The sequence below is a fragment of the Gambusia affinis genome, linkage group LG18, assembly GCF_019740435.1.
Source record: "Gambusia affinis linkage group LG18, SWU_Gaff_1.0, whole genome shotgun sequence".
NCBI classification, from domain to species: domain Eukaryota; kingdom Metazoa; phylum Chordata; class Actinopteri; order Cyprinodontiformes; family Poeciliidae; genus Gambusia; species Gambusia affinis.
In genome coordinates, this window is record NC_057885.1 from 24,548,980 (window position 1) to 24,575,840 (window position 26,861).

Sequence of the window (26,861 nt, forward strand, 5' to 3'; positions counted from 1 at the left end):
AATGATCTGAAATATTTTCATACTCACTAACATGACTGAATATGTGAAAGGTGAGGCGTTCTGTTGGTGTTTGGGTGCAGAGGAAACAGCCAGACTCAGTCGATCCGTTTTGTTTTGTTTTGTTTTGTTTATTAACAGCGACAACAGCCTCCATGCAGAATGAGGGAACAGGAAACTCCCACAGCCATTTGTGCTACTCAGAGCTCAGCTCTCACTGAGCCGGTGTGCTTCAGATCTCACACCACAGAACACTGGACAACATATCCCACAATGCATCGGTGCAGCAGGACCTGCACACACGGGTTCGTTCAGAGTCCGCGGAATGCGTACAGTCGTTTCATAGAAAAAGTGACATCGTGTTTCATGTTCATGTGCCAGAGAAACATCTCTAAAATATTCACACCCTGCTTGTAAAACTGCGACACTGAGAGGTAGACAGTCCGTCTAGAAAAATAGAGATATGTTACAAACATGGAACTCCTCAAATATAGAGCTGCTTACATAGAAATATCAACAACAGAAGCACGACATTCTGACGTCGACATTCACAGAGTCTCTTTACGGCTTCATGCAGAAGAAACTGGTTTTATTTTACAGCAGGATCCGTCCTGCAGGGGGCGCACTGCCCCTTTAAGGTGGCGGAGGCCCGGTCGGCTGCAGGGCCAGGCTCGAACCCGAACCCTCAGGGCACCGCATACACGCATGCGCCTCCCAGCACCTGTACACCGGTGTGACGTCACATGTCTCTCCGGTTGTCGGTTTAAATCCGAAAAGCTTCCAAAACTCCGCGTAGAGGAGCGCGGGCCTGTGTTTACACGCCGGGCGCGTTCAGGGCCAGAGAGTAGGCGGCCATCATCTGCGCACGCAGCTGCTGCTTCACGTGCACGCGCCCGTGCCTCTTCCTTTCGTCGCTGCGCGCGAACCTCTTGCCGCACACGTCACAGGAGAAGGGCTTCTCGCCGGTGTGCGTGCGTGTGTGCGTGGTCAGGTGGTCGCTGCGGCTGAAGCTGCGTGCGCAGATGGTGCACTGGAAGGGCTTCTGGCCCGTGTGGATGCGCACGTGCCTGTTGAGCTCGTCGGAGCGCGAGAAGCGGCGCTCGCAGCCCGGCACGGAGCACGGGAACGGCTTGGGCTTCACGCCGCCGCGCGCGTGCGCTCTGCGCCCTGTGCGCTGCTGCTTAGGCGCTCCGGCCGCGTGCACGCTGCTGATGTTGACCATCGGGAACGCGCCCTGCAGGAGGGAGGACAGCAGGTGCGCGTCCAGGGTGGAGGGGGTGCTGCTGATGACGTAGTTACCGGATTCCCCGCCGGTTACCGGTAAACCCTTCAGCCAGTCCTCCAGCTCCAGCGGCTCCTGCTTCACCTCGCAGCCGGGCTTCAGCTCGCCCTGCCCGGCTTCGGAGCTCAGCAGAGACTCGATGAAATCAGCCATGTCCACCTGTTGCTCCAGAGCCATGAGCGGGAGCAGAGAGTCCGCTGCAGCCGGGAACAGAGCGTCATTCCCGGCCGTGGAGGGCTGAGAACACCCGCTGTTGCAGCTGGAGGTCCCGAACTCCGATTTGATCATCATCGGAGCTGAAGCGGGGACTGCAGGCGGCTGCGGCTCCGCGGCTGCAGGAGGGATGCTGAAGTCGGGGGCGGGCTGCTGCTGCTGCTCCATCTCGGTGCAAATTCCCACAATTTCCGTGATCATGTTCAGGATCGCGTCGGCGGTGCTGCTCAGCCCCGCGGCCGTGGGCTCCAGCTCGGCGAAGAAGCTTCCGCTGTAGCCAAGCGATGGAGAGAGAGTGTCCGAGGAGCAGTCGCTGAAGTCGGAGAAGAAGTCTGAGTCCGAGGCGTCAGTTCCCGGAGAGAAAACTGCAGAAAGGGAGGGGAGGGGGTTATTATTGCATAATGACAGAAACACCATGAAGATGCAGCTGCAGGCTGCAGGTTGCAGGGCATGCAGCGGGATGCTGGAGACTCACCTTGGCTGAACGGTGATCCCACGTCAGAGTCCGCGCCGTCGCTGGGGCTGGATCCCACGCTGTCCACCCAGGCGCTGCAAGCGTCCTCAAACTCAGACATGAAGCTGTCGTCGCGCTCCAGAAGCATCCTTTTATCAGGTTTTATGATTAAATCCGGGATTCCCCTAAGAAGCGAGGCGTTAATCCGGTTTAAACTGCGGCTGCTGCCGGGCTGAGAGGCTGAGGATGCTGAGCGCTCTCCGGCTCTCCCTTTTATACTCTCCGTCTCCAAGGTAACTCCCGTCCTGCCTTTATTGGTCGACACCGGCGCGAGGGATTCCCCCCGCCGTGCCCCTTTCGTAGCTGACCAAATTTGGGCTGCTTCCGGCTGTGACGGCGGGTATCCCCCATGCCTTAAAAGGACAGGCGGCAGAGCGACGTCGAGAAGCGGAGAGAAGGGTTTCCTTCACTGCGGCAGAGAGAGGTTATACAACCGGGAGAGGACGGGAAACACGGGAGGGAGACGCAGATCGCAGGTTTTGGCGCATTTCATGGGACATCAGAGACCCAAATTTGTTTAATCTGTTGCAACATTAGAGTTGGAGATGCTCACAGCGAGCAGACACAGACAAAGCGAAGCACAAACAGCTGCTAAATCACAGAAAATGTCAACTAGAAATCATTTTTTGCCATCGCTTATGGCGCCCGCTCCACCCCGGCGCCCACTGAGTGCCTATCACAACTTTTTGTGCCACTGGTTCAGCACTGCAGACACATCACTGGCCCACATGTGACATTCCTGCACAGCCACATGCAGCTGCTGGGATGTGGTCGCCATGGAGACGGATGGAGGATCCAGGCCGGCTTACATAATAGGAGCTGGATCATCAGAACCTGCAGAACCCCCTGGTTCTGCTCGGATCGTCCTCTGAGATTCACATCCTTCTCATCCCCCATGTAAAACAAAACAAGTAGAAGTGTTACGTAACAAGGAAATTAGCTGCAAGGCCATGTCTATATGTTCCCCTAAATTATGGAAAAACACATTTTTATTTCAATAAAACGAAATTAAACCCTTAAATTGATCAGATGTAACTTTTCAATCTTGTGCATAATTTAATATATAATAATTTGTCAATATTAAGGCATGTTGTAGATCAGGGGCCCACAGTTTCAGTTGAAATGTTTGTATGCTCTAAATGTGATGCATGCGGGCGCTGGGCTACAGGGGGCGCCAGAAGCGATGGCAGAAAATTATTTCTGGTCTCCATTTTCTGTATTTAACAACCGTTTGTGCTGCATCAGAACTTATTCTGTAAATGTATTTCTATCTTGTCTTTACTTCGTTAAGTATTTCAGAAAAACCAAAAATCACATCAAATGCGTGTAAAACTTTTAATATGTTTTTTATTTTTATTTTATTTTGGCATTTCCATCAACTTTTTACACAAAACTTTAAAATGAAATGCTAATGGAAACACAGATTGGATCAAAGCAAACTGAGGTTCTAGAATGGTGTAGTCAAAGTCCAGGGGCAGATTTAGCTAATGGTTGTTGGTGCCTTGCATTAAATCGGACTGAACTTGTTTTGTAAAGAAGGGAAAAACGTTCAGCTGATTGGTGGAGACCAACCAGCAGAGAAAGAGTTAAATACAAATGCACACCACACTTTTCAGAAAATGTTTAAATCATACTTTCTGATTCACCTTCCTGCATCGTTTTGTGCTCATTGATCACATAATCAATAAAATATGTCCAGGTAACGATGCAATAAAAATAATTATCAAAACCTTTTAGGAAACATTTTGTCTACGACTGTGTCACAGCATTTATAGCCCCACAAACACAAACGCTGCCTGAAAAACATTCCTGTTTATAATATTCTTCTTTAGATCATTCTAAGGAAGATTCACATGAAAAGTTTGATTTATAACAACATTAAATCATCTTTTGAGATTTATTGATACCTCTTTGACCAAATAGTGGAGAAAATAGTGAAACTAACAAAGACAATGTGGACAGATCTGTAATTATTAATTATTATAATACATTTTATCAGGATAAATGTTAAAGTTCAGGGTTTTTATAACGTGAAAACTTCTGGCATATTTTAAGGTTTAAAGTAAAACTTTGGATCAGATCCTCATTTAGATCACAGGTGTCCAAAGTGTGGTTCAGGGGCCATTTGTGGCCATAAAATGATTTTGTTCGGCTCCTGAAAACAAATCAAGACGGTAAAAATGTTGAATAGAAAGTAATGAATTAGTAGAAAAATGAGAAATTTAATTTAATTTCTTTTAATAAGACAACAGCCTGAAACCCTTTTATGTTTTGGATCTTTAATGATTTCCAGATTTAATTTAAAAATCTTTATTGTTGAGGAGATAAAGCTAAAAAAATTTACAAAAAAATCACAATTTTTTTGTTTTTTTGTGGCTCTCCAGCAGTTAAATGTTCCAGTTTTTGACAGATTTAAACCTTGAAACCAACCTTTATGTTTCATTTCCCAGGATTTTTGTAACTAAAGCGACAGATTGTCAGCTGGCGACCGAATCCCATGAAGCAGAGCGTTTCTCCTCTTCCAGGGTTTCATCATCAGAGTGTTTGACCTCCAGGGAGATTTTTTTAGCTGAGACGTCGAAGCAGCACCTGTTGTCAGTTTTCCTGCCGCCTGAAAGAGACGGACCAGAACCGCTCCGCTGGCCTTGCCGTGTCAACGCGCTATATCACGACAGATGATGGGGAAATGTGTGTGTGGGCGCTGTTGCCATGGCGGCGTGCCTCCGCCGGCTGCACACGCTGAAGCGTTCGGACTCGTGGCGTCAGCCGCGGCGCTGATTCACGTTTCTTAAAGTTAATGGATCAGTTCAGATGTTAAGATGGTCGCCATCAGGGAAACGGCAGCCGGAGACAGAGAGAGCAAATGTTCAGGCTGGATTATATTTAGCTACAAACAGGCAGAACCCGGCCAGAAAACCCAAAATATCAGCTTCACAAAGTCTGAAATGATTCAACAGGAACGCATCATAACTGAGAAATATCAAAACATAAACTGAGCACCAAACTGGAAACTATGAACTGATCCACTTTTACCACCTCTGATCACTTCTGATTACCACAACTGCATCAGTTCAGCAAAATTTATTACAAGCTGTTGGTTAAACATGGCAAACTTTAATTTATCCAACCGTCCGTTTTCAAACTCCTGGTCCCAGTGGAGTCAGGAGGAGCTGCTGCCGTCCTGGGAGAGAGGAGGGGCCACCTGGGGGAGGACATTAAGAGAATAACAGAAAATTTAAAATAAAAATAAAGAACCTGACAAAAGCTAAATGTTGACTATCTTCATAGAACATGTAAAATAAATGGAAACAAACGTTTCAAATGTTTAAGTTAAATTAAATATCCTAAATATGTAAAGAAAATACTAAATCATGCCATGAAGCATAGAGTTAGACTGAATAGATCTGCACTTATGGATCAGAAACATTGTCACTGATACCCAATCTAGAATGTTTTCCAATATCGGGATCTATACAGTTATTGATATCGGATCGATGCTGCTCCCGCTAAAACAAACCCGATACAGATTCCTGAACCAGAACCACAAAAAGAGAACGACCCATTCAACTAACTAACCGGGTCAGAACGGTTCTATTGTAAAGTTCTTCTGATAAATAAATAAAATGTTTTCAGAAACTATTTTTATCCTTCATGAAGATAAAAAGTGTCTAAAACAATTAAAATGAGGTAAAAAATGTTATCTTCAGTTAAAGTTTTGCTACATTAAGTCCAAATCCAGGTAATAAAGTCCAAAACCTGAACGATCAAACCTTTACCACAGAAAACCAAGTTCTAAATGGACCAGAACCAAAGTAACACATAAAACAAGAACTAAACCACAGAACAGAGTAAATCAATCATGACGGCTCGGATTTATTCCTGAGGAAAATCAGCTTTAAACCAAAAACCTTGGAGACTAAAATGGGTCCAAAACCGTCCAGAACAAACCAATAAACCAGAACAGAACCAGTCCAGGATTAACTGGGTCAAACTGGGTCTAAGGTTCTTCAGACAGGAACTGAACCGTCTCCTTCACTGAGTCAGGAAATAAAACCTGGTCAGAATCGACAGACCTGGACGGAGCGGCGGCTGTTCTCCTTTAAGGTTTCCATGGCAACCTGTGGCATTCAGCCTGATAACACCAAGGCCACCTGATGAAGGAAAACACACACACACACACACACTCAGTCACGGTCAAACATCTGTCATAACAACATGCAGGCGTGACCTCTGACCTCTCCAAGGTTCCTCCCTGCCTGGTTAAAGTCAGGGCTCTTCGTCGCCTCCTCATTCTCCTCTTCCTCGCTGCAGCCATGCTCTCCGCTCTGCTGTCCTCCGCTCCCCCTCCCCTCTTCCTCTTCCTCCTCATCATCCTGGTTCTGCTGGTTCTGTTCTCCAGTCGGTTGGGTCGGGAAGCTGAGCGTCAGAACCCCCCTGGCCCGGTCCGGGGGCCCGTCCCCTGCCTGCCTCGCCTGCCGGTCCTGGGCAGCCTGCCCTGGCTGGGCGGAGGCCTTCCTCCTCACCTGCTCTTCACCCGGCTGACCTACAGGTGAGTCTGAGACGCTGGAGGACGGGTTGGTCAGTAACTGGTTAACTAGACTTTAGAGGACTGGTTATGACTGGGAATGCTGGTTAACCAGAGGAATGGCTCTTTGGGTTTGGACTGAACTAATATTTCAAAGGACTAGTTTGTGTTTAGTTATTTATTATTAACAAAACTGGACCAATTAGTGTAGTGATCGATTAGTTAACACCTGTTTTATTGACTTTAGATAACTAAACAACTAGACTACTAGTTATCTGTGGGTTGGTAGATTTCCTTAACGAGTCTTTAGGACCAGTGGTTTGTTAATCTGAACCATGTTTAAGTTTGAATGCGGAGGAAGGAGAAGATGTGTTCATGTTCAGGTGGACACCGTCAGGATTCTCACATCTGGATGGATTTGGTTGTGGATTAGGAGATTTTCAGGAAGAAAACTATAATCCTGGACGGTAATCTGGCTCTAATGGATGGTGACCTTTGACCCTGTGCTTGTTTCTGAGGTATGGAGCTCTGTTTGCGCTCTACCTCGGCCCTCACTACACCCTGGTGGTGAACAGCCATCAACACGCCAGAGAGGTGCTGCTGCAGAGGGGCAAGGACTTCGCTGGACGTCCTGACATGGTCAGAACCAAAAACACTGAAATGTTTCCCTGCAGAACCTGAAACTGCTCAGCACCAACGTCACGTCTCAGAAACGTTTCTGTGGAAATGTTTTCATATTTCAAGCAGAAGAAATTTAGGTTTTTAACTCTGAAGAAAATAATTGTAAGCAGGACTATTATTATTATTATTATTATTCCCTGTGGAGTGAATCACTCGTTTCATTTCTTCTTTTTCTTTACTAACATTTTCCTGCAGCGCCCCCTGGTGTCTCAACATGACACTTTAAGGATTTTGACTAAAATATATTTCTAATAGGCTTTGAGCAATTATATATGCAAAAATATAGTAGTAATTGTCTAAAACAGTGCTAAATGTACATTTCCATGAAAAACTAATTTTACCAGGCACTTTGAAGATGTTCTGTTGTAATGAATTAAAATCTACTCAATAACAGAATATCTGGATTTATCCAGTTGTAGTTTAAGCATCCCTGAACTTGGACTACAAAATAAAAAAAATAAAAATGGCGGATTAGCAAAACTGGTTAACCGGAAGTCGCTGGTTAGAAGTAAGTTAACAGATAATAGTGAGAAATCTAAACTAGATAAACTAAATGAAACGGTTTCGCTCTCCTTAAAGTTCTGTTCACAGACCAACAGGCTTCAAGAGCTAAAACCCCCCCAGATGTTTAATGTTGAACATTCTGCACAGGTCACCACCAACCTGCTGACCCGGGGAGGAAAAGACATCGCCTTCTCAGACTACTCTCCTCTGTGGAGGTTTCACCGCCGCCTCGTCCACAACTCCTTCACCCTGTTTGGAGAGGGAACCAGCCGGCTGCAGGACATCGGTACCGTCCGGATCCACCGCGTTTCTCATCTTAACGATGGAAAAACAAACTGCAGGAGTCACAGCTACTGACTTTAACTATTCCTGCTCTGGAAAGTCTGTCAAGTGGGAAAATAACCTGAAACACTGTTTATCTTTTATTCAAATTATAAAATTTAAACAAAGTTCAGATACATGTGAGGAGGAAAACAATTTAAAACCTGAATTAAAACACCCTAAAGAAGAGCCTGCTTTACAAAAGAATGAGCTTTATTTAAATAGCTTTGATTTTAAGGTTAATTTTAATGCTAATGAACCAGCAGGGGGCGCCAACAATTCAAATTTTGAAATTTTGAGATTATTTACATAAATTTTCTCGAAAAAACATGGAAATCCCTGAGAGTCAAAAGTTGAACATTTTTCACTTTTGAAACCCCAAAAGACTGAAATCTTTGACTTTATGAACTCAGAACATTTCAAAGTTTATTTTAGAGAATTCTGAGATCAGTTTAAAAATATTTTTAGTTTTTTTCTGGCAAATTTTAGACTTTAGTAGCTCAGAATTCTGAGATGAATCTCAAAATTTGTGAGTTTTTTGGTGGAAATTTACACCTTTTTTTCACAATGTTCCTGGTACATCGTTGTAAAACCTCCAGGAAGCAGCGTTTTCAGAACCTGGGAGGATTTTCATCAAGCACATTATAAACACTTAGAAACAAAAAAAAAATCATCTTTTAAAGTTAGTAACTTTTCAGGATATTTTTCATGTTTTATCCATAAATATTTGAACCCCAGCAGCGACTGTAACATAAACGTCTGTGCAGTTTTGTCTGCGGTGGATGCTCTCTGCGTGGAGCTGCTGGCCCACGGGTCGCGGGGCTTCGACCCGTCAGCCGCCATCACCAGGGCCGTCACAAACGTGGTCTGCACCCTGGTGTTCAGCAGCTCCTACGGCCCCGGAGACCGCGAGCTGCAGGAGGTGATCGGTTACAACAACGGCATCGTGGAGACGATCGCCAGGGGCGGGCTGGTGGACATCTACCCCTGGATGAAGGTACGACTGGGGAGTCAGAGCAAAACAAAACTATCCATGGACAGAAGAGAAAATAATGTGACGGCCTGTCAGGGAAGTTAGAGAAACAAAAAGTAAGACAGAAGGAGTAAAAATGGGAGAAATTTTGAAGTTAATCTTAGAATTTTCTAAAAATAAAAAGAGTAAATTACAACTCCTCATTAAAATCTATAAAAACAAACCCAGCTGATTGATGCATTGGATCTAAACTTCAGCTGAATTTTAAACATTAGTCATTTTCTTCCATTAAATCTCTAAAACCTTTGACTCTCAGCCGCTTCCTGTCCTCCAGGTGTTTCCTAACAGGTCTCTCAGTAAACTGAAGGAGTGCATCACCATCAGGGACCGACTGCTGACCCGGAAACTGGAGGAGCACAAGGTGAAAACCCTTAAAAACCACCGGAGACCAACAGCTCCCCCTACAGGCCGCAGCGCTCATTACAGCTCTGAGCTCTTCACTTTTCCATCGTCTGTCCGGTGGGTTGCAGGCAGCACTGGGTGACGGTGACCCCCGTGACCTCCTGGAGGCCTTGCTGAAGGGTCAGACGGGCAGTGGGCGGGGTCAGAGGTCACATGGGTCAACAGAAGAGGGGATAACAGACGACCACGTCTTGATGACGGCGGCCGAGGCGTTTGGAGCCGGTGTGGAGACGACGTCCACGACTCTGCTGTGGATCCTGGCCTACCTGCTGCACCACCCCGAGGTCAGAGGGCAAAAAACAGCATTTCTGTGGCGTTGTCTTCGTTCCACCAATCAGAGCGTAACGTGAAAGTGACGTGAGCGCAGAGTAAGCAAACAATAATCTACATTGTTGAGCATTAAAATCTTAAACTCAGGTGCTCCTCGTGTATTGAACACCGAAAACAAAAGTGAAATTTTATGTCTCTCATATTCAAATTACATTAACAAACAACTTAAAGTATAAGTAAATGAACCACAACCCTGGTGAATGACAGAAAGATCATTTTCATCCAATCAGCTTATTCCATGGATGAAAAAAGAACCAATCACAAGCAACAGCTCAAAATACTTCAGGAAATGACAGAAATCACCAAACAAAACTGCAGGATTTCAGAAAAACTCAAGAAAATGTGATACACTTGAATTCTGTAGCCTAATGATACGTGGTTAAAGGGAACCGATGATGAAAAGTTTACATTTTGGACATTTTTGTTTTTCACTTCTACTGCCAACCAGAGTGCTTAAAAAACACCCAATCATTTAAAGCCAATAACTTCAATGATTTTTGGTGCCATTTCAAAAACCTTCCGATTGTTAAGTCACTACCCTGTTACCTAGCAACCCAAGCTGTGTGCGCTACATAATGGCTGCTGGAAAAGACAAGTGTTTCTTTGTTGTTTTACCATCCAGAAACCACTTTCTGCATTCCAGTTGGTTGTGCAGGAGGCTCCACTTCTGCTTTTCAAAGATGTTCTGTGGTGTAATTACGCAAACCGGTGACGACCCGGACATCCTTCAGGTCTCAGTCGTTACTTTGGGTCTCCATCGCAGGTCCAGGAGCGCGTGCAGAGGGAGCTGGATGAGAACGTGGGCGGTGATCGTGCGGTGAGTGTGTCGGACCGCAGCCGGCTGCCCTACCTGGACTGCGTCATCAACGAGGGCATGAGGATCCGACCGGTCAGTCCGGTTCTGATCCCGCACACTGCCATGACCGACAGCAGGTAGGTCCGTTCACACAGCGCAACGTTGAAAAGCTCTACGAGTTCCCTAAAACCTGTTTCCTCTCTCAGCATCGGCGGTCACGCCGTGCGCCGCGGGACTCGGGTTTTGGTCAACATGTGGTCGATTCACCACGACCCCCGGTTCTGGGACAAACCGGACCTGTTCAACCCAGGTGACTCTCAGGAAAACCCAACAGATCTATCAAAACAAACCCAACAGAAACTCCATTCAAACCTTTTTCTCTCCTTCTAACGTAGGTCGTTTCCTTGACGACAAAGGTCAGCGTGCCACACCCACCTGCTTCCTGCCGTTTGGGGCGGGACCTCGGGTCTGCGTCGGCGAATCGCTGGCCAGGCTGGAGCTTTTCCTCTTCCTGTCCTCGCTGCTCCAGCGAATGAGCTTCAGGCTGCCAGACGGGGTTTCCCCACCCAACTTGCAGGGGCGTCTGGGCGTGGTCTTACAGCCGCTGCCTTATAAGGTGGTGGTCAGTCCACGCCCAGGCTGGGAGGGCGGGGCTACATGAAAAGGGGCGGAGCCTACAGCCACAACAATAAAACTACTTTCTAGTTACCCTTTACTGAATAATGAAAAACAATATTACAACTTTTTCTCAATGATTTACTGACACTGTTGTTTAGTTAGACTGAGCCGATTTCCTTTGATAAAAAAAAGCATGTTAAAAAAATAACTTTGTAACAGATGGTTGCTTAAAAAAAATAATAATTATATATATATATATATATATATATATATATTTTATTTATTTTTTGCTTTGTAAAATATTTCTTAGCAGGACTAAATTACTAATACTCGGCTACCTTGTTGTCCTTTAGCATCACATCTTTCATCAGAGTTTCTAACATCCCTGAAAAACATTCCCGAATTTAAATTTAAAAATTTGGGAATTTTGAATTTAAAAAACTAATTGTTCTTTAGTTTTCAATTTTAAAATCCATCATCCCCCAAAAAATCATAAATTTGATGTTAAATTGAGTCATATTCAGATTAAAAGTCCATTTTTTGAACATAAGCTTTACTTAGGGATTAAACACATTTTTATGAATATTTTGATTGGTCTGATGTAATATTTTAATCTTAAATATCATGTTTTCATTAGCTATATTACAGCAGAAAATCATCATAATTAACTAATAAAGTTTTGAAAACATCAGTGTGTATTTTACGTAATGATGGAGTTACTGAAATAAACTTTTCAATCATATTCTAATTTATCAAACATTTATTGAATTAAATTGTAGCATGTGATTTTACCGTAAACAGTAAACCCTTCAAAATAAGAGCATCAGTTTAAATCTCTTGCTACTTGAATACTTTTTAAGTCGACAACCAAAAATATTTAGAATTTTTTTCACCCAAAAAGTTTACAAAACAGTCGAGTAAATTAACATTTTAGAATTTATCTTAAATGATTTATTTTAGCTAAATGTGTGAATCGTTTTCAAATTTAGCAGTAAATTAAAAATTAGCTTTGGTATAAATATGGCATTTTAGTTTTTCATCAAAATGTTTCAGCATTAAACTTACAGACAGAAAAGTTTTAGATTCAACAGTTTTATTATATTTCCACACTTTTAGAACAGGCTGGTTTAGTTATGTCACACATACATACAAACATCCACACACACCAACTATTACTTCTAATAATACTAGTTAGTGCTCTAGTCATTTGGATATTACAGGATTTTAATCTTTTTTAAATCTTCTCCCACAAACTCAGCCAGTGAGGAAATGAAGGTGGAAAAAGACAAACTAGTTAAAATCCTGTAAACAGAGAGAAGGAACTGGAGAGAGTTATAATCCTGGTCAACTAAAGAGATCAGATCCAAAATAAAGTTTGACTAGCTTTGGACTTTAAGGTCAAGAAACTGGTCTAGTCAAACCAAACCAGTCTCTAAACCAACCAAAATTAACATTAAATGTTTATTTCTTCAGTTTCTCATCCAGTTTGGGCGCTGATGTTTTCCATTTACCAAACAACTCTTTAGAAAATGGACATTAGATTTCTCATCTCCCAGCACCTGCTGTGGCAGAAGAACAGAAAACAGGCATTGCATAGCACCAGTCAGGAATTACTATATTTAGCCTTGAATTTAAATAAAAATCTACATTTTCAGTGAAAATCCAGTCAATGTGGAAATAGTAACATATTGCAGTGACATAAATCAGTAGAAATAAGTAATTTAGACTTTAACAGAGACATAAAGACAAGGATTCCCAAAGCAGGAAGTCCTGGAATCAGCTTTAATCCCTCAGTTTCCCTTAAAAATGGCCAAAACCAAGACAGAAAAGACAATGACTGACTTTCTTTGCCAATGGTTCTGGTTGTTTCAATCCTTTTCCGTTAAATATCGGCGCTCTAAGCCGTTTCTAATCGAACCCCAAACACCTCAAGCTGATCTCAGGTCTGCTCAGCCTCTGAGAACCTAAATTACAGACAAAGTTCAAACAACTCCCAAGTCACTCTGCTATAAAGCCACAGTCACACAGAGCAAGAACAGCTCTAAATAATGCTAAGTAGTAACAGTAGTCAAGTATAAATGGCACTCGGAAACCAATGAAATATATAACGTTATAAGTTCAGGTAAACAAAAAACACCGTCAACCACAACATCAATTACAACATCAACAGCTGGGCGTCGCTCTAGAAGCCGCTAAGAACTCGTCGTTCTCACTCCACCGTGCCGACTGTCAACCAGAAGCATCTTCCTCAGTCTCTCCCCGGTCCAACAGGTCCAGATATCTGGATCTGTCGGACCGTGATCCGTTTCTGTGGCAGCACTTTGTCTGTGCCTTTAATGGATACTAGCTTATCGCTCATTAGCATCACGTATCGGTGGCTCTGTTGAGTTATGCATGAAGGTGTGGATCAATGCAGCATGAACACAGGGTGTAGAGATCAATCAACCAGACTGAGTCTCTCTCCGTTCACTACGGTTGGGTGGATGATGTCATGAGGTGATGAGAACCTTCACTTCTCCTCAAACAGGCCCTTTTAGCTTTACTGCCGGAGGAAACGTCTGATGTTTCACCGATCACTGATCTTTCTCTCACAACAACTAAAGATTTGGACGTTTTAATATGCTCCTACATCAATGGACAGTTCAGAAACAGGAATGCACTGGTGAACGGCAACAACCTACCTTTATAGCATCATTTCAGATGATAGACGCAGAACCAGTGGCGGACTGGCCCAGTAAGGTAGAGACAGACACCAGTCCCTCATGACCATGTAAAGAAGGTGGCTGGATCGTGTCACTTCCTGATAGACTGGATTATATCAACATGTCTTGACCGTGTGTTGGACTGGGAACCATCTTCAGGTGTCTCTTGTCCGTTAACCTTAAGAGACGGATACCAACAGAAGGATGGAGCATTTTGTCTTTTCTCAGTTGAACAAAAATGCATCTAAAACTTTTCATCAGCCTCATTTGTAAACCTTTTGGCACCAAGATAACAACTGCCACCTTTGCTGAAAAACATTGGGAGTTACCAGTAAAGTCAAGGTAAAGTTGACCCAGTGGTGGACTGGCACCTTAAGGTGACCCCTGACCCCCAGACACTAGGCTCTGGTGTCCTTGTATAGATGATAGATGGATGTATCACTTCCTAATAGATTGGATTTTATCAACACATTTTATCATCACACTGTGTTGGACCGGAAACCTGCTTCAGACTGTAGGACTGTAGGACACCGACCGCCTTCAACACGATGAAACGGTTTTCTCATCAGTAAAGATATCAGTCTAAGACTCAACAGTAAACGTTTTCATCCCAACGTTTCTGACGCTGCTTTTTCACGTTTCTCTGGGTTTATTTACTCCTTTAGAATAAAAATATTGCTCTTCATCTCACGTCCAATTTCAGATCCTACGGTGAGCTGAAACACTGCAGCATGTACAAAACAACTACTAACTGCTTCATTGATAAAATATACTCGTCTCTGTGTCACAAAATATGTACACTGACTTACCTATCAAGTTCACAACGTACGAAACGACGACCTAAATATAAACCAAACTCTTTAAACACGTTTCCCTTTCAGAAGGCCTTGAAATGTCTCTGTTTGCTCTGCAATTTGTTTTGTATTATTGTTCAAATCTGCTAAAGTTAAGGACGTAGGAGGGGCGTTTATGAATGAAGAGACCCAGAAAGTGACAGAGATCGAAGCGTCTGCGGCGTATTGTTCGATCTGACCTCACACTCCGAGAAAGAGACAAAGACGGGACGATGACACGCTCCGCCTCTGCTCTCTTTGGGGCTTTGTTTCGCTCTAAAAGCAGCCATTGTTTGTTTACATTCATGTAAGAGCTTTTCTCTGCTGAGCCGTCCACCTTGAAGTTTTCCATTCGCAAACTGCAAACCCAACTCTGCTCTGCTGACAGACCCAGCCGTCAAACCCAGTGAATCAGTCTCCCCTCCGTCAATCAGGCGCCGTGAATCATCCACCTACACCGGCCTCCCTTCCTTTTTCAGAGCAAGCCAACTTGTTCCCGGCACATTTCCAAACCTCCGTCATCATCCAAGACGGCAGTGGAAGGTATCGCCGCCTCTGAACGCTCGACTGTTGAAAGATGCTCATTTATGGGCAAAAGACAGAAAGCGTCATTCCAACCTCAGACAAACACGTGTGCAGCTTTTATGCCGAATTTGCGTCACATGGAGATTATTTCCCCCCTTGTGTGCAAATATAAGAAGTTTGGGTCGATGCTAACCATATTTGACTGTAAAGAGGATTTATTAAAATCTGTTGATGCGATTCAACAAAGATTGGGTTACAGTGTGATTTAATACGTGTTAAAAGTGTGCAGGACATGGAGATCTCTTAGGTAAGGAAGGAGAGCTAAGTTGTAGCTTAATCATCCTGAAATGAAACAGACGCCTCTAAATCTGGTGAATGTGGCACCAAAGCCCATAAAATGACTTCCAGACCAAATCTTTCTCCTGACACCGCTGCATTCATCGTCTAGATTCACAACTACCACGTTCGAGAAGCATCTCCTACGTCTGATGGCTGTCTGGCGTACTCCAGGTCAGAGGGAGGAACCTCTGTTACACTTTCTCCATGACGATGATGACTTTCTCTTCAGGGGTCGTCGTGGTGACGGAGGTGGAGGGGTTGCACGGCGTAAGTTCGTCCTCTGTGCTCAACTGACTTCTTGCGGGACAATCCACGCTATCATGCACATCCGTGTCTCCGTCTTTCTCCTCTTCCTCCTCTTCATCCTCGTCCTCCTCCTCTACTCGACATCTGCACACCTCAATCCCGGAGTCACCGGTGAGACGACGGTGCCGATACTGGCTCTCGTCCACTCCCATGTCATCGTCTTCGTCCTCCTCTCTGTCCCCAGCGGCCTGCTCCTCGTCTCCGTCCTCCCAGCACGCGGGTCCGGGTTCGAAGACGTCAACGCACGGCGAGAAGACGGTCTGTTTCGGTGGAGACTGAGTAGCGCGGGGTGACGGGGAGAGGGAGGACGCGTGGCCGGAGGAGGAACCGCCTTTGTCGGACGGGTGAAGAGCGGTGAGGGGGTCCAAGAGTAATGCTGGTGCCACAAAAGGAGATCGGGGCGAGGCTGGAGAAAGAACCGCAAGGGGTGACGGAGAAGACATGAAACAAGTTTCAGACTCAATCGTGATTGCTGGACAAGAAGAAGAGCCGTCCACAGGAACCGGAACCAGGGTTGGCGATCCTGATCCAGAGCTAAAACTAGCCTGAACATCTGAAGGCAAAGGTGCGAGAAGGTTTGACTCAGACGAACCACGCAGTTCTGGACTCGGTCCAGAACCGTTCACAGTCAAAACTAGATTAGAGTGCGGGGAAGGCCCTGACCCAGGACTTGAGGGAATCTGGGCCAAACCCGACCCAGAAGATGTTTCTAAGTTTTGAGTCAATGGAGATGAAACGGTCTGCGTAATCGAACCGGGGCTGAGATTCAAATGTGTTGGTTTTGGAATCAGAGGGGCACCAATAATGGCTGAAGTACAATCAGACAGCAGTGGTTCTTGGTCCTTGGTCGGGTTTGGAGACGCTATAGTTTGGGTCGGGGTTCCAGGTGCATCGGCTGGCACAACGCTAACATCCTGATGAGGAGTCAGAAGGCTGGCAGAGTCTGCTTTCAAGGCCATAGTTCTGTGAACGTCTGGAGACGGTGCTGATGGAGTCGAAGGGGCACTGGGTGGATCAAACGTTCTCGAAGAATCAAGAGTCTCCAGAGCTTCGACCGGCCCGCTGCAGTCAGAGGGGTTCGCTGTTGGCGTGGGAGGCCCTGACAGACTTCCAGTTCTTGTGTTTTTACTGGAGGGGAGCTGGATGGCATCGAGCCTCGGACTGGGGAGTGGACTGGAGCTACCGGTGCTAACGATCGGAGAACATGGAGGAGGCATGTCGAGCTTTCCAGGAGACAAAGCTGCAACGGTGAGGGTGACCTCAGAGCCAGGTGAGGGTTGAGACGGCGTTGCCCTGGTAACAACCGCCACGGTAACAGTCTGGCTAGGGAGGGAAGAGTCCGTGGCGGAGGCTTCCTGAGCGCCGACGTCTTCGGCGCCCTCGATGTCGATGGCCACCGCGGCGGCCAGTCTCTCAGAGGCGAACCGGCCCTCGCCGGCCGCCAGGCAGCTGGCTGCAGCTGCTATGGTCTCCATGGTGACGTCAAGGTTGAGGGGCGTGGCCTCGCTTGGCGTGGAGGCGTGGCTTGTGTCGGTCTCGTAGGTGATGGGCGCTGAGAGAGAAGAGCTACATGGAGAAGAGGGGCAGCAGGAGTCGCAGGAACAGCTGGAGCTGCAGAAAGGTCAAAGGTCAAACATCTGACAATCAGCCCAGCAGTTTATATTTAAATATATTTTTACACATGTTAAAAATGTCACTATGTTGCCACCATGTAGGACAGATTCTGCTCCCAGTGCTCCCAGTGCTCCCAGTGCTAACTCCAAAAATACACCACTTAGTCAGAAACAACCAATCAGAGCCAGGGGGAGGGGCTTAGTCTCTCATGATAACTATTTTTATTTATTACATATATTATATTTATTCTGGATAATAAATTGTCCCAGAAGTTATGGCTGTGAACAATAATATGGTTTTCAGAACATTTTTAAGAAAAATAATGTCAAAATAAAGCAAGAATAATCTAAAAATCAATCAACTTTAGACTCTAACAAACATTTAAAACTGGAAAACATTTAAACATCCAAAATAAATACACAAAACAAACAGAAACAAATAAGATGAATTATAAAAATTTGATTTAATCCATCATGCAATTAATTAATTTATTGCTTATTGTGATTGATACCAATCTTAACGACATCAATCATGCTCTTGCTATGCGCTGCTCACACCCTTCCTCTTGGTCTTAGTATCGCTACAGATTCTTCCCAATAGACGAGTGCTAATGCTAGTTAGCATTGGCAACAATGATGGCGTACAAAAGGTTTTTCTATAACGGTAAATTACACCATTTTCACATTTAGCAGACCGTACATGAGAGTGATTGACAGCGCTAAGCTCCTCCTCCTGACTTTGATTGGCTGTTTTTGGTCGGGATTGGTGCGTTTCTTCAGACGGCAATAGGAACCCTGACATGAGGACCGTTTTAACAAATATGTACAAATCTTTTTTCATAAAAGTTGCATCCTGCAGCGTCTACCTGTTGTCGGAGCTGAAGGAGGACGGGCCGTCGCTCAGCGGTCGGTGCAGCAGCGGGCCGTGCTGCGTGAGCAGGTGCGGGTCGGCGGCGCGCGGCGGCTGCGGGTATCGAGGGGTCGTAAAAACAGAGCTGTACGGCGGAGGAGGAGTGGAGGGCTGGGCTGCCACCTCCTCATAGGACGGTAGCTTTAGCGACGCCAGGAAACCTGCAGAGAAACCGGATCAGAACCACCGATGAGGAAACCGGTAGTTTGGTGATCATCAGTTCAACACTCAGGGAAAAGAAACTTAAACAACAGCAGTAAAGATCAACGGTTTCAGTCCAGAAGCTTCTGGAGCTTCAACAGATTATTTCTCTTATAGTACGAATGTCCTGGTTTTAGTGAAATAAACGGCCAATGGAACCAGAACTTTTTATTAGGAAATTATTTACTAAAACCAAACTCCTGTGTCTTGTTGAAAAGTTACTTTAAGTTAGTTTTTTCCTTCAGATATTTGCAGTAAAAATGAGACCAAAAATACGTGGAAATATTTTGTAATTTTGCAGCGTTTGATTGTAACGGATCATAAGTGATGTAATTATTCCCTCTGGTTTTGAGAAACTGAGAGGATTTTTACTCTTACTTCTGGACATTCTTCATATGAAGGCTTTAATTTTTAGCCTTAGCTTTGTAATTTATTATCTTAAAAATTTTGCTTATTCTTGTTACGTCTGTTGGGTCTACAGGTGTTTTATTACTTCACTGCATCAACTAGAGAATTATTTAAAACGTTGACATTTCTACCAAACCAGTGATTGAACTGGTTGGTAATGTAAGCTATAATGGAACTAGTCCAGTGTTTTAATTTAAACATCAGTGCCGTTCTTAGCCTCTGTAAAGTGAGCTGCGTTACCCGACTGTACAAGAACGGCTTTATTAACAAAGTTCGGCTGACTGATCGATAAAGCTGCGGCAGGAAGAGTTTCATTTCTGAAAAATCAAAGCCTCTGAGCTGGAAATTTCCAGCAACTCGTCACTGAAGCAGATCAGAGAAGCATCAGCTGAGCGCCAGCAGCAAACAAAAGGACAGAACAGAACCGGCTTCATTGAGTTGACGGATGAAAAAGCCTCACAGCTTTTCTACGCTGGAAACCCTGCAAACTATTTCCAGTAAAACGGATCGTCTCTGATGCAGCGGGAAGAAAACAATCAAACTCACTAAATAAATATTAGCAGAGCCTTTACAAAAGCATCCTCTCATTTTCTCACGTTTTGTTGGAGTTTTAGGAGTTAAACCAACACAAACTGGTGCATAACTGGGAAGCAGAAGATAAATGCCTTCTGAGTTTTAGTATTCATCACAAATAAAACTTGATGTATTTGAATTTTGCTCCTTTCAATCCTCCAAATAAAATATACCAGCTAACTAGCAAACTGAGCCCAACTGTACCAAGGCTAGAATGGCCTAGTCAAAGTTCTGGCTTCACTTAAATTGAGAATCTGTGGCACAACAAAGTTTTGACTGAGCTTGAGTCTCTATTCAATCAATTAATTTCTTAATCTATAATTCTGATGATTAATTGATTAATCAGATAGAAAATGGTCCATTCTGCAGATTTTTCATTCAACTGCAGAAACTTATTTTATGCAATTTTATAAATAAAAATAATTAAAATAATTTTTAAATAAAAAAATAAACATTTTATTTCCTAAAATGCAATAATGACATTCCTTTAGTGCAAAAGATGCATCTGCAGCTGAAATATAAAACATGTGAAAAGCATCAATACAGCACAGGGCTGACCTGGTGACTAATTATTGATTAATTGATTAACAACTGGATGCAAAACAAGCTTAAAAGGATTTAATTTAACAGAATTCGGACCAAGAGAAGCCAAAACTACCAATAGAGGATTTCTGGGTGGAACAATAATACAGATAGAAGCTTTTTATTATATTGAAGACAAAATGTTTTTATTTTTGAACAGTTTTGGTTTAATTACTTCTCTGGCGGTTGTTGTTCTTGGCCTGTTTTAGAGTCTCTATACTCCAGTTAACGATTAATCAATTTCATACTATATTTCATTTATCGATTAATCACGATTAATCATTCAAACTTTATTAAACTTGTTGTTTTGATGTGATAAAATGGGGTGTGAATACTTTTGCGCCATGTTGTAAAGTTTAATAAGGGTTCTTTTGGAGTCCAGAGCAGAGAAGTTGTGTGTATTAGTGGGTCAGAACCAGCAGCCAGACTCACTGAGGTCCAGCATGGAGGAGGGGAAGGAGTTGGCTCCATGGTAGGCCAGCAGGCTGATCTCTCTCTGCCTCTGCTGCTGCTGGACCCGCAGCTTGGCCCGCCGGTGCCGGTACGCGCAGCAGCAGCTGAACAGGATGAGAACGGTCCAAAGCAGCCAGAACCCTGAGGACGGTCAGAGCAGAACCACAGCTCAGAGTTCAGGCACATCGAAGCCAAATAAACTTAGGTTCATAAACGACAATCCAGAAGAAAAAAAGTGATTCATTTTGGTTCTGAAATAAAGTTAATATTTATAATGTTGTATTTTTATTGACTTGGTCTAAAGAAAAATCTCAAAATACTATAAATATTAAACTATCAGAAACCTGTAAGAGGTAAACAAAGAACTGTAACATGAGGTATGTCAATAAAGAGTAAATGTTTATTTCAAAGCTTTGATGCCTTATTGAAGAATAAATCGTCCAGAATTTCTTCAATTTAAAAACAAAACTTTAAGTAATTACGTTTCCTGCAGAAAAACACATATTGGCTAATATTAGCATTTTAACTTTTACTAGCAAATACACTGCTTTTGTATGCTAAAGTGAGTACATTGTATGCTACTGATAACCCCCAAAACAATGTTAGCATTTCAGCTAATTTGGATATGAAAGCTAAACTGAGCTGTTAGCTGCTTTTTCAGCATAACAATGCATATAAGCTAACATTAACATTTACACTGCTTTTAGCACACACACACACACACACACACACACACACACACACACACAAACACACACAATGCTTTCTGAAAACAAAGGGGAGAACTTTACTGTCGGTAAATGTGCTACTGCTAGCCTCCATGCTAACATTAGCATGGGGGCTAGCAGTATTATCAAAATTTATAGAATTTTGATAATATAAACTAAACTTTAATCAATTAGTTTCATTTACAGCAGAAAACCTATACAAGCTAACATTAGCATTATGCTCATACACTGCTTTTTGTATACTTAATGGAGAACATTACATGCTACTGCTCGCCCCCATGCTAATGTTAGCATTTTAGCTCATTTTAATATAAAATTTCTTTCAGAGAAACGCATATGAGCTAATATCATTTTCATTCGTTTTAGTTTACACACAGTTTTTTGTATGCTAAATGGGGGACATTACATGCTACTGATAGCCCAGCTGCTAATGTTAGCATTTTAGCTAATTTTGACATAAAGCTAATTTTTCACATCAAATGTGTAGCTCTTATGTCAGGAAAACTTACACCAGAGTTCGTAGTAGTAGGTGCAGCAGCCGGTCTCTCCGCAGCAGTGTCCCGTCTCACACAGATATCCTCCGTTAGCGTTGGCTCCAGGGCAGTACCGCGGTCTCCCCAGCAGGGGCAGGCTGCCACCGGAGTGGTACTCCATCGCACCCCCGCTGATCACCTTCTGTTACGCCAGAGCCACCACTACCCGTCCACCTCAAGCCGCTAACTCACCGTTAGCTACCTGGTACTGGTCACAGCCCACCTACATGTTCGAAGCAGTTTGGTTTCTTACAGAATCTGTTTTTACTCTCTGGCTGTTTCTAAACACTTGGCGGGTTTGAGCTGCAGGACAGAGATGACAGTGAAGCTGCAGCTAGCCTGGCAATGTCGAGGTAATTTTTCAGACAAACCCCACCAAGATGCTTCTGCTGCAGCAGCAGCAGCAGGAGGAGAGGAGCGGCTGGTGGGGCGAGACGAGACGACGGCCAATAGGACGTCCCGGACTGCGGAGAGAGAGGGAAAACAACGCTTTATTGATAAACAACAACAGAGTGTGACACACAGCCACTACTACAGCCTGTTTGATATTCATCTCTGCACCGACTTAACCTCGAGAGACACAATGAAGCCACTTTGTCCACCACACACACACACAAACACACACACATACGTGTTTAGCTATGTTTCTGGAGACCAGCTTGGAAATCATGTTTTATAGGCACATCAGAAAACTCTCTGCCCCCGTCCTGAAAAAGCTGCAGAAAATAAATCTGAATGTCTCTGCTTATTCTCTATTTTCTGAAAAGTTAAAAATTATTATTTTTAAAAGTTTATCTACGCATAAAGTACCAAACAAAAGAAGTTGTTCGGTTTTCTTCAATCATTCAGAATTTTTTTTTATTTTTGAGGGGAAACAAATCAGATTTTTTCACAGCAGTTTGATCTTTTCACATCCTCATAAAAGTAAATTTTATGAGGACGTCCTTTTTTTGGAACTAGATGGGAAACGTATCCGATGGTTCTCAAAGCATCTGCAGCCAGAATGGTCATACTGCATTTTATCCAACTTTTCTACATAACTGACGTCAGACATGCAGCACAATTCAGCACCAGGAGACGCCAGGCGTCGTAAATCCAGACGTAAACAATGCATACGTATAGTATGAAAATATTGTCAGGTTATATTTCACATTATATCCAACCTGTCTATTGAACATAAAAACATAAAAATGTCAGTTTTTATTTACTTTCAAAAACAAAACACACAACAAGCATAGTTATGATACAAACTGAAAGGAGATTAGCTTAAAGGGAAAAAAGGATGGAAAAAGGGGAAAATATAATAAATATAACCAGATAAAATAAATACATAAATATAAATTATTACATTACATTATTTCCAGTTGAATATAAGTTCTCATTTAAGGAGGTCAGAGCGTAGATCACTGGGCAGGTGGTCTATTAGGAGCACCAGCGCAACTTAAATGTTCAGTTTTGCCACTTAATTTTGAATTCCTTTCCTCAATTCTTTTGCTCTCTATTGGATTAATTCCAAATATTTCCCAGTGCTGCTGAGTTACCGTAAGATTTTTTTTTATCATCACAAATGCAGTTTTACAAATACAGTTCAGACTTAAAAATAGCCGTTTATTAGTTAACTGACGTTTTTGTTACCTTTTCTTTTATCTAGGGGAGGCAGCCCCAATAGACACTGATCTGGATCTTTACGGACTCTCATCCTTTCAATTTTCAAAAGTTTTTATTATTATTGTTATAATAAAAAAACTGATTTGTAAAAAATGTCCTTTGCTTGATGTTGTTATTTTTTGTTATTTATATAAAATCTTTTCACTTTGACATTAGCTGATGCTATAGAGCTACAACGGTTTTCACTGTGCGCATTAATGCATATTTACAATATATTTAGTGTTTAAACTGTGATCATACACAGTAATAAGCGTGTTTAGGGGGATTCTAAAGTATTTGTAGACTTTAGCTATCGTTCAAAATCTTTGTGAAAACAGGATGTCTACTGTACTTCATTTTACATTTTAGTAAATGTTTTATTTAGAAACTAAAACCAGGAGTTTACACTGTGAAACAACTAAATCAAAATCCTGGGAACATTCACTCAGACAGAAAAACAACCCTGGTTCCTGCAGTTTGTATTTCAGAGGATCAATAATATCATGAAACGTTGATAACATTAATGCAAGAGGAAATCTCAGAGATATTTGAACAACACAGAGTAAGTAATTATTCACCACACTGTAATCTTAGATACAAAATGTTCCCAGCATTCCTTCCTTAACGCCACACACGTTTAGGAATGTCTGGCTCCCCAGAGGAATAGTATTCGAGAATCTTGGTCCTCATCGGGACGTTTCCTCTGGTTTTTAGCAGTCGCCTGGCCCCTGAAGGGAGCAGCAGCCGCCCGGACCAAGATGTCCCCAAGCCGCCGGTGGTCCCCGCACTGACGGGGCCGCGGCGGCGTGGCGTCCCTCACCGGGCCAACTTCTGTCTGCATGCTGCAGTGCCGCACACACATGCGAGCACACGCACGCACGCACCCCCTTTGCAGCCCAGTAAACATGACGGCCCACGGTCAGTGAACGCAACACACGCACTTAGGCCAAATAACCGGGCTCTGGTTACAGAGCCCGGTTATGGAGCATTTTAAAAATAACGGCGCTGGTGTCCAGGGTTACCCAGCCAGCAGACGGCCCCCCTCCAGCGGCCGACAGCCACCACCCCTCCGGGACATTCACACAAAAACAGCCGTACCCCTCCATCCAGTAAGCGGGCCTCCCTGCAGTGCGGCTCGGTGTGCTCACGGCTCGCTTGGCGGAGCATCAGCGCTAGGTTCCGCCGTCTGTCCCCCGCCTCCTCGCGCTCCCGCTTCAGTGCGACCCTCCGCGAACCCCGCCGCCATCAGCGCCAGCGGCACGTGAAGCCCGCGCAGCTCTTTGCGGAGCACTTCCGCCCCCTGGCCTGGGAGACCTTCAAAGTCAAAGCACCCAACTCTTCACACGCTGATCTGGAAACTGTTCACCCACTGATAAAAACAAACAGCTTAAATTAATAAAAATTAAACCAAACAAATAAAATCACAAATAAAATAAAAACAAACAAGAAATAAACATATAAATTAAGCAAAACCAAATAAAAAATAATAAAAGAAATAGATAAAAAAATAAACAAATTGAAAATAAAAGAATACAACAGATGAAAACAACTAAACAAAACAATAATTTAGCAGCAATGCAACAAATACAACCAAAAGGAAACAACCAAAACAAGCACATTAAGTACTTTCTATATAGATTGAGTTGGTGCCGCCTCCTTTTCTTTAATTCTTTAATTCTGTGTTGTATCTTCCATTTTCGCTGCACGTTACTGTGAAAAAGTATCTGCTCCCTCCTCCTCTAAAATATTTTTTAACAAAAACAATATATAAACACAAACGAGAGTTTTCAAATGATGACTTTATATAAAACCAAACGTTTTTCACTGTGTGAAAAAGTAATCACCCCGTAAGCATAATAACTGTTGGTGCCACTTTTAGCACAGATCACACCACAGTATCTCAATCACATTAAAGTTCAGGCTTTGACTAGGTCAATCCAATGTCTGAAAAGTTCTCAATAAAAGCATTTTGATTGATTGGTTGATTTAAACAGTCGCAGGCCTCTGCATCTGGGGTTTTGAAAACAGAAGCTGAAACATTTTTAATTCCATTTATTTTCCCTTTGGGATTTATGAAGTATTTTTGAATTTGGATTTAATTTATATTTTGCCACAGATTTGAAGTCTTCAGTAAAATGATTATATATGAAAAAACATACAAATATTTAATGGTTTAATCAGCGGTTATGTTTGGTGTGATTATTTGATCAGAAAGCTTTTATTTTGTAAAGCTGACATGTGCGATGGTAAACAGGAAGTTCTCGCTGTGTGTGTTTGTGACAGCTGCACATCCAGCAGCAGCAGCAGATCCCGCAGTATCAGTCTGTCGGATTTAATCTCTGCTCGGGATTCGGCCAGCAGGTCCGGTCCAAACATCCAGCCAGCAAACATAGAAACCAGCCGCGGAGCCAGAAACCAGACGGATTATGGATTCTGATGACGGGCGCTCTGGCCTCTGATTGGTCCGAGCAGAGAGGCTGCGGACCAATCAGAGGGAGGCTGCAGCTCCTAGCAACAGGGAGAAACTTCTTGATTTATATCGGAAAACTTCAAGCAACATGTTGATTTTTTTCATAGCAGAAAACAGAAAAAGGTCAAAATGAGTCTGAAAAATTATTATATATTTATTCATTTGTTTATTTCTGTCTAATAAAATAACTTAAAGAATCACTTTCCTGTTTACAGTATTTCATGCACAACAATGTTTGTAACTTGAAAAATATTAATATAACAAAATGTGAGATATTCAGGGTGTTTGAAAACCTTTTTTAGACCGTGTGTCAGCAGCTGGAGCTGCAATAAGATGATTTAATTGACATTTACCCTTAAAAGGCCAAACTCCCGCTTTTAAAATCTGTTTTCTGCTCTTTAACAGGTTATTGCTTATTATTTATTGTTGTTTTTAATTAACAATACTCTTACAAAGTATTTATATAAATGCAACATTAATAACTGGATAAATCTGTGCGTTTTCCTCAGTTTCTCACCTTCATTTGGAGTAAATAATGGCTAAAAAGAGAAAAACAGAGTTCAAAATATGTACTTATGATTTTATTTCACTGATTATTAGACAGTTAATTATCCTTACAGTCCAGGTTCTTTCTGCTGTTTGATGTTTTTCTCTAAAACTTTATAAATTATGTGATTCAAGTGAATAATGAGGTTACAATATGTGACTGTAAACATGCAGTTACATGATAAGGCCAGCAGGCGGCAGCAGATCCCCATCGCAGGCTGGCAAAAGGTGCGTTTATCTATCTTATTTTTCGTTATTTTGATTTAACAGAGAATC

The 26,861-nt window shown here is 43.1% G+C and overlaps 3 protein-coding genes across 3 annotated transcripts; 1 reads left to right on the top strand and 2 right to left on the bottom strand.

Moving 5' to 3' along the window:
* Positions 1-107: 107 nt before the first annotated feature.
* LOC122820821 (early growth response protein 4-like) lies at positions 108-3,699 on the bottom strand. The gene is made up of 2 exons (XM_044098447.1): positions 1,968-3,699; positions 108-1,857 (listed from the first exon to the last, which is right to left on the bottom strand). The coding sequence occupies exons 1-2, from the start codon at positions 2,092-2,094 to the stop codon at positions 812-814; spliced, it is 1,173 nt and encodes a 390-aa protein (XP_043954382.1). The 5' UTR covers positions 2,095-3,699; the 3' UTR covers positions 108-811.
* A 2,461-nt stretch (positions 3,700-6,160) lies between these two features.
* Positions 6,161-11,904, top strand: LOC122820816 (steroid 17-alpha-hydroxylase/17,20 lyase). Its single transcript, XM_044098437.1, has 9 exons — positions 6,161-6,555; positions 7,050-7,170; positions 7,864-8,002; positions 8,805-9,034; positions 9,345-9,431; positions 9,541-9,756; positions 10,566-10,735; positions 10,805-10,908; positions 10,994-11,904. Exons 1-9 carry the CDS (start codon positions 6,320-6,322, stop codon positions 11,257-11,259), a joined length of 1,569 nt encoding a protein of 522 aa, XP_043954372.1. The 5' UTR covers positions 6,161-6,319; the 3' UTR covers positions 11,260-11,904.
* A 388-nt stretch (positions 11,905-12,292) lies between these two features.
* On the bottom strand, positions 12,293-24,838 carry LOC122820805 (mucin-5AC-like). The gene is made up of 5 exons (XM_044098421.1): positions 24,668-24,838; positions 21,899-22,386; positions 20,641-20,802; positions 18,401-18,605; positions 12,293-17,532 (listed from the first exon to the last, which is right to left on the bottom strand). The coding sequence occupies exons 2-5, from the start codon at positions 22,041-22,043 to the stop codon at positions 15,807-15,809; spliced, it is 2,238 nt and encodes a 745-aa protein (XP_043954356.1). The 5' UTR covers positions 22,044-22,386; positions 24,668-24,838; the 3' UTR covers positions 12,293-15,806.
* Positions 24,839-26,861: the final 2,023 nt, after the last annotated feature.

Coding starts and splice junctions, on each gene's coding strand:
- LOC122820821 (XM_044098447.1), bottom strand. CDS start 2,094: ATGCTTCTGGAGCGCGACGACAGCTTCATGTCTGAGTTTGAGGACGCT. Junction 1,858..1,967: donor GGGATCACCGTTCAGCCAAG/GTGAGTCTCCAG, acceptor CCCTTTCTGCAG/TTTTCTCTCCGGGAACTGAC.
- LOC122820816 (XM_044098437.1), top strand. CDS start 6,320: ATGCTCTCCGCTCTGCTGTCCTCCGCTCCCCCTCCCCTCTTCCTCTTC. Junction 6,556..7,049: donor TTCACCCGGCTGACCTACAG/GTGAGTCTGAGA, acceptor CTTGTTTCTGAG/GTATGGAGCTCTGTTTGCGC. Junction 10,909..10,993: donor ACCGGACCTGTTCAACCCAG/GTGACTCTCAGG, acceptor CTTCTAACGTAG/GTCGTTTCCTTGACGACAAA.
- LOC122820805 (XM_044098421.1), bottom strand. CDS start 22,043: ATGGAGTACCACTCCGGTGGCAGCCTGCCCCTGCTGGGGAGACCGCGG. Junction 20,803..21,898: donor CTACTACTACGAACTCTGGT/GTAAGTTTTCCT, acceptor GACCGTCCTCAG/GGTTCTGGCTGCTTTGGACC. Junction 18,606..20,640: donor CTCCTCCATGCTGGACCTCA/GTGAGTCTGGCT, acceptor GTTTCTCTGCAG/GTTTCCTGGCGTCGCTAAAG.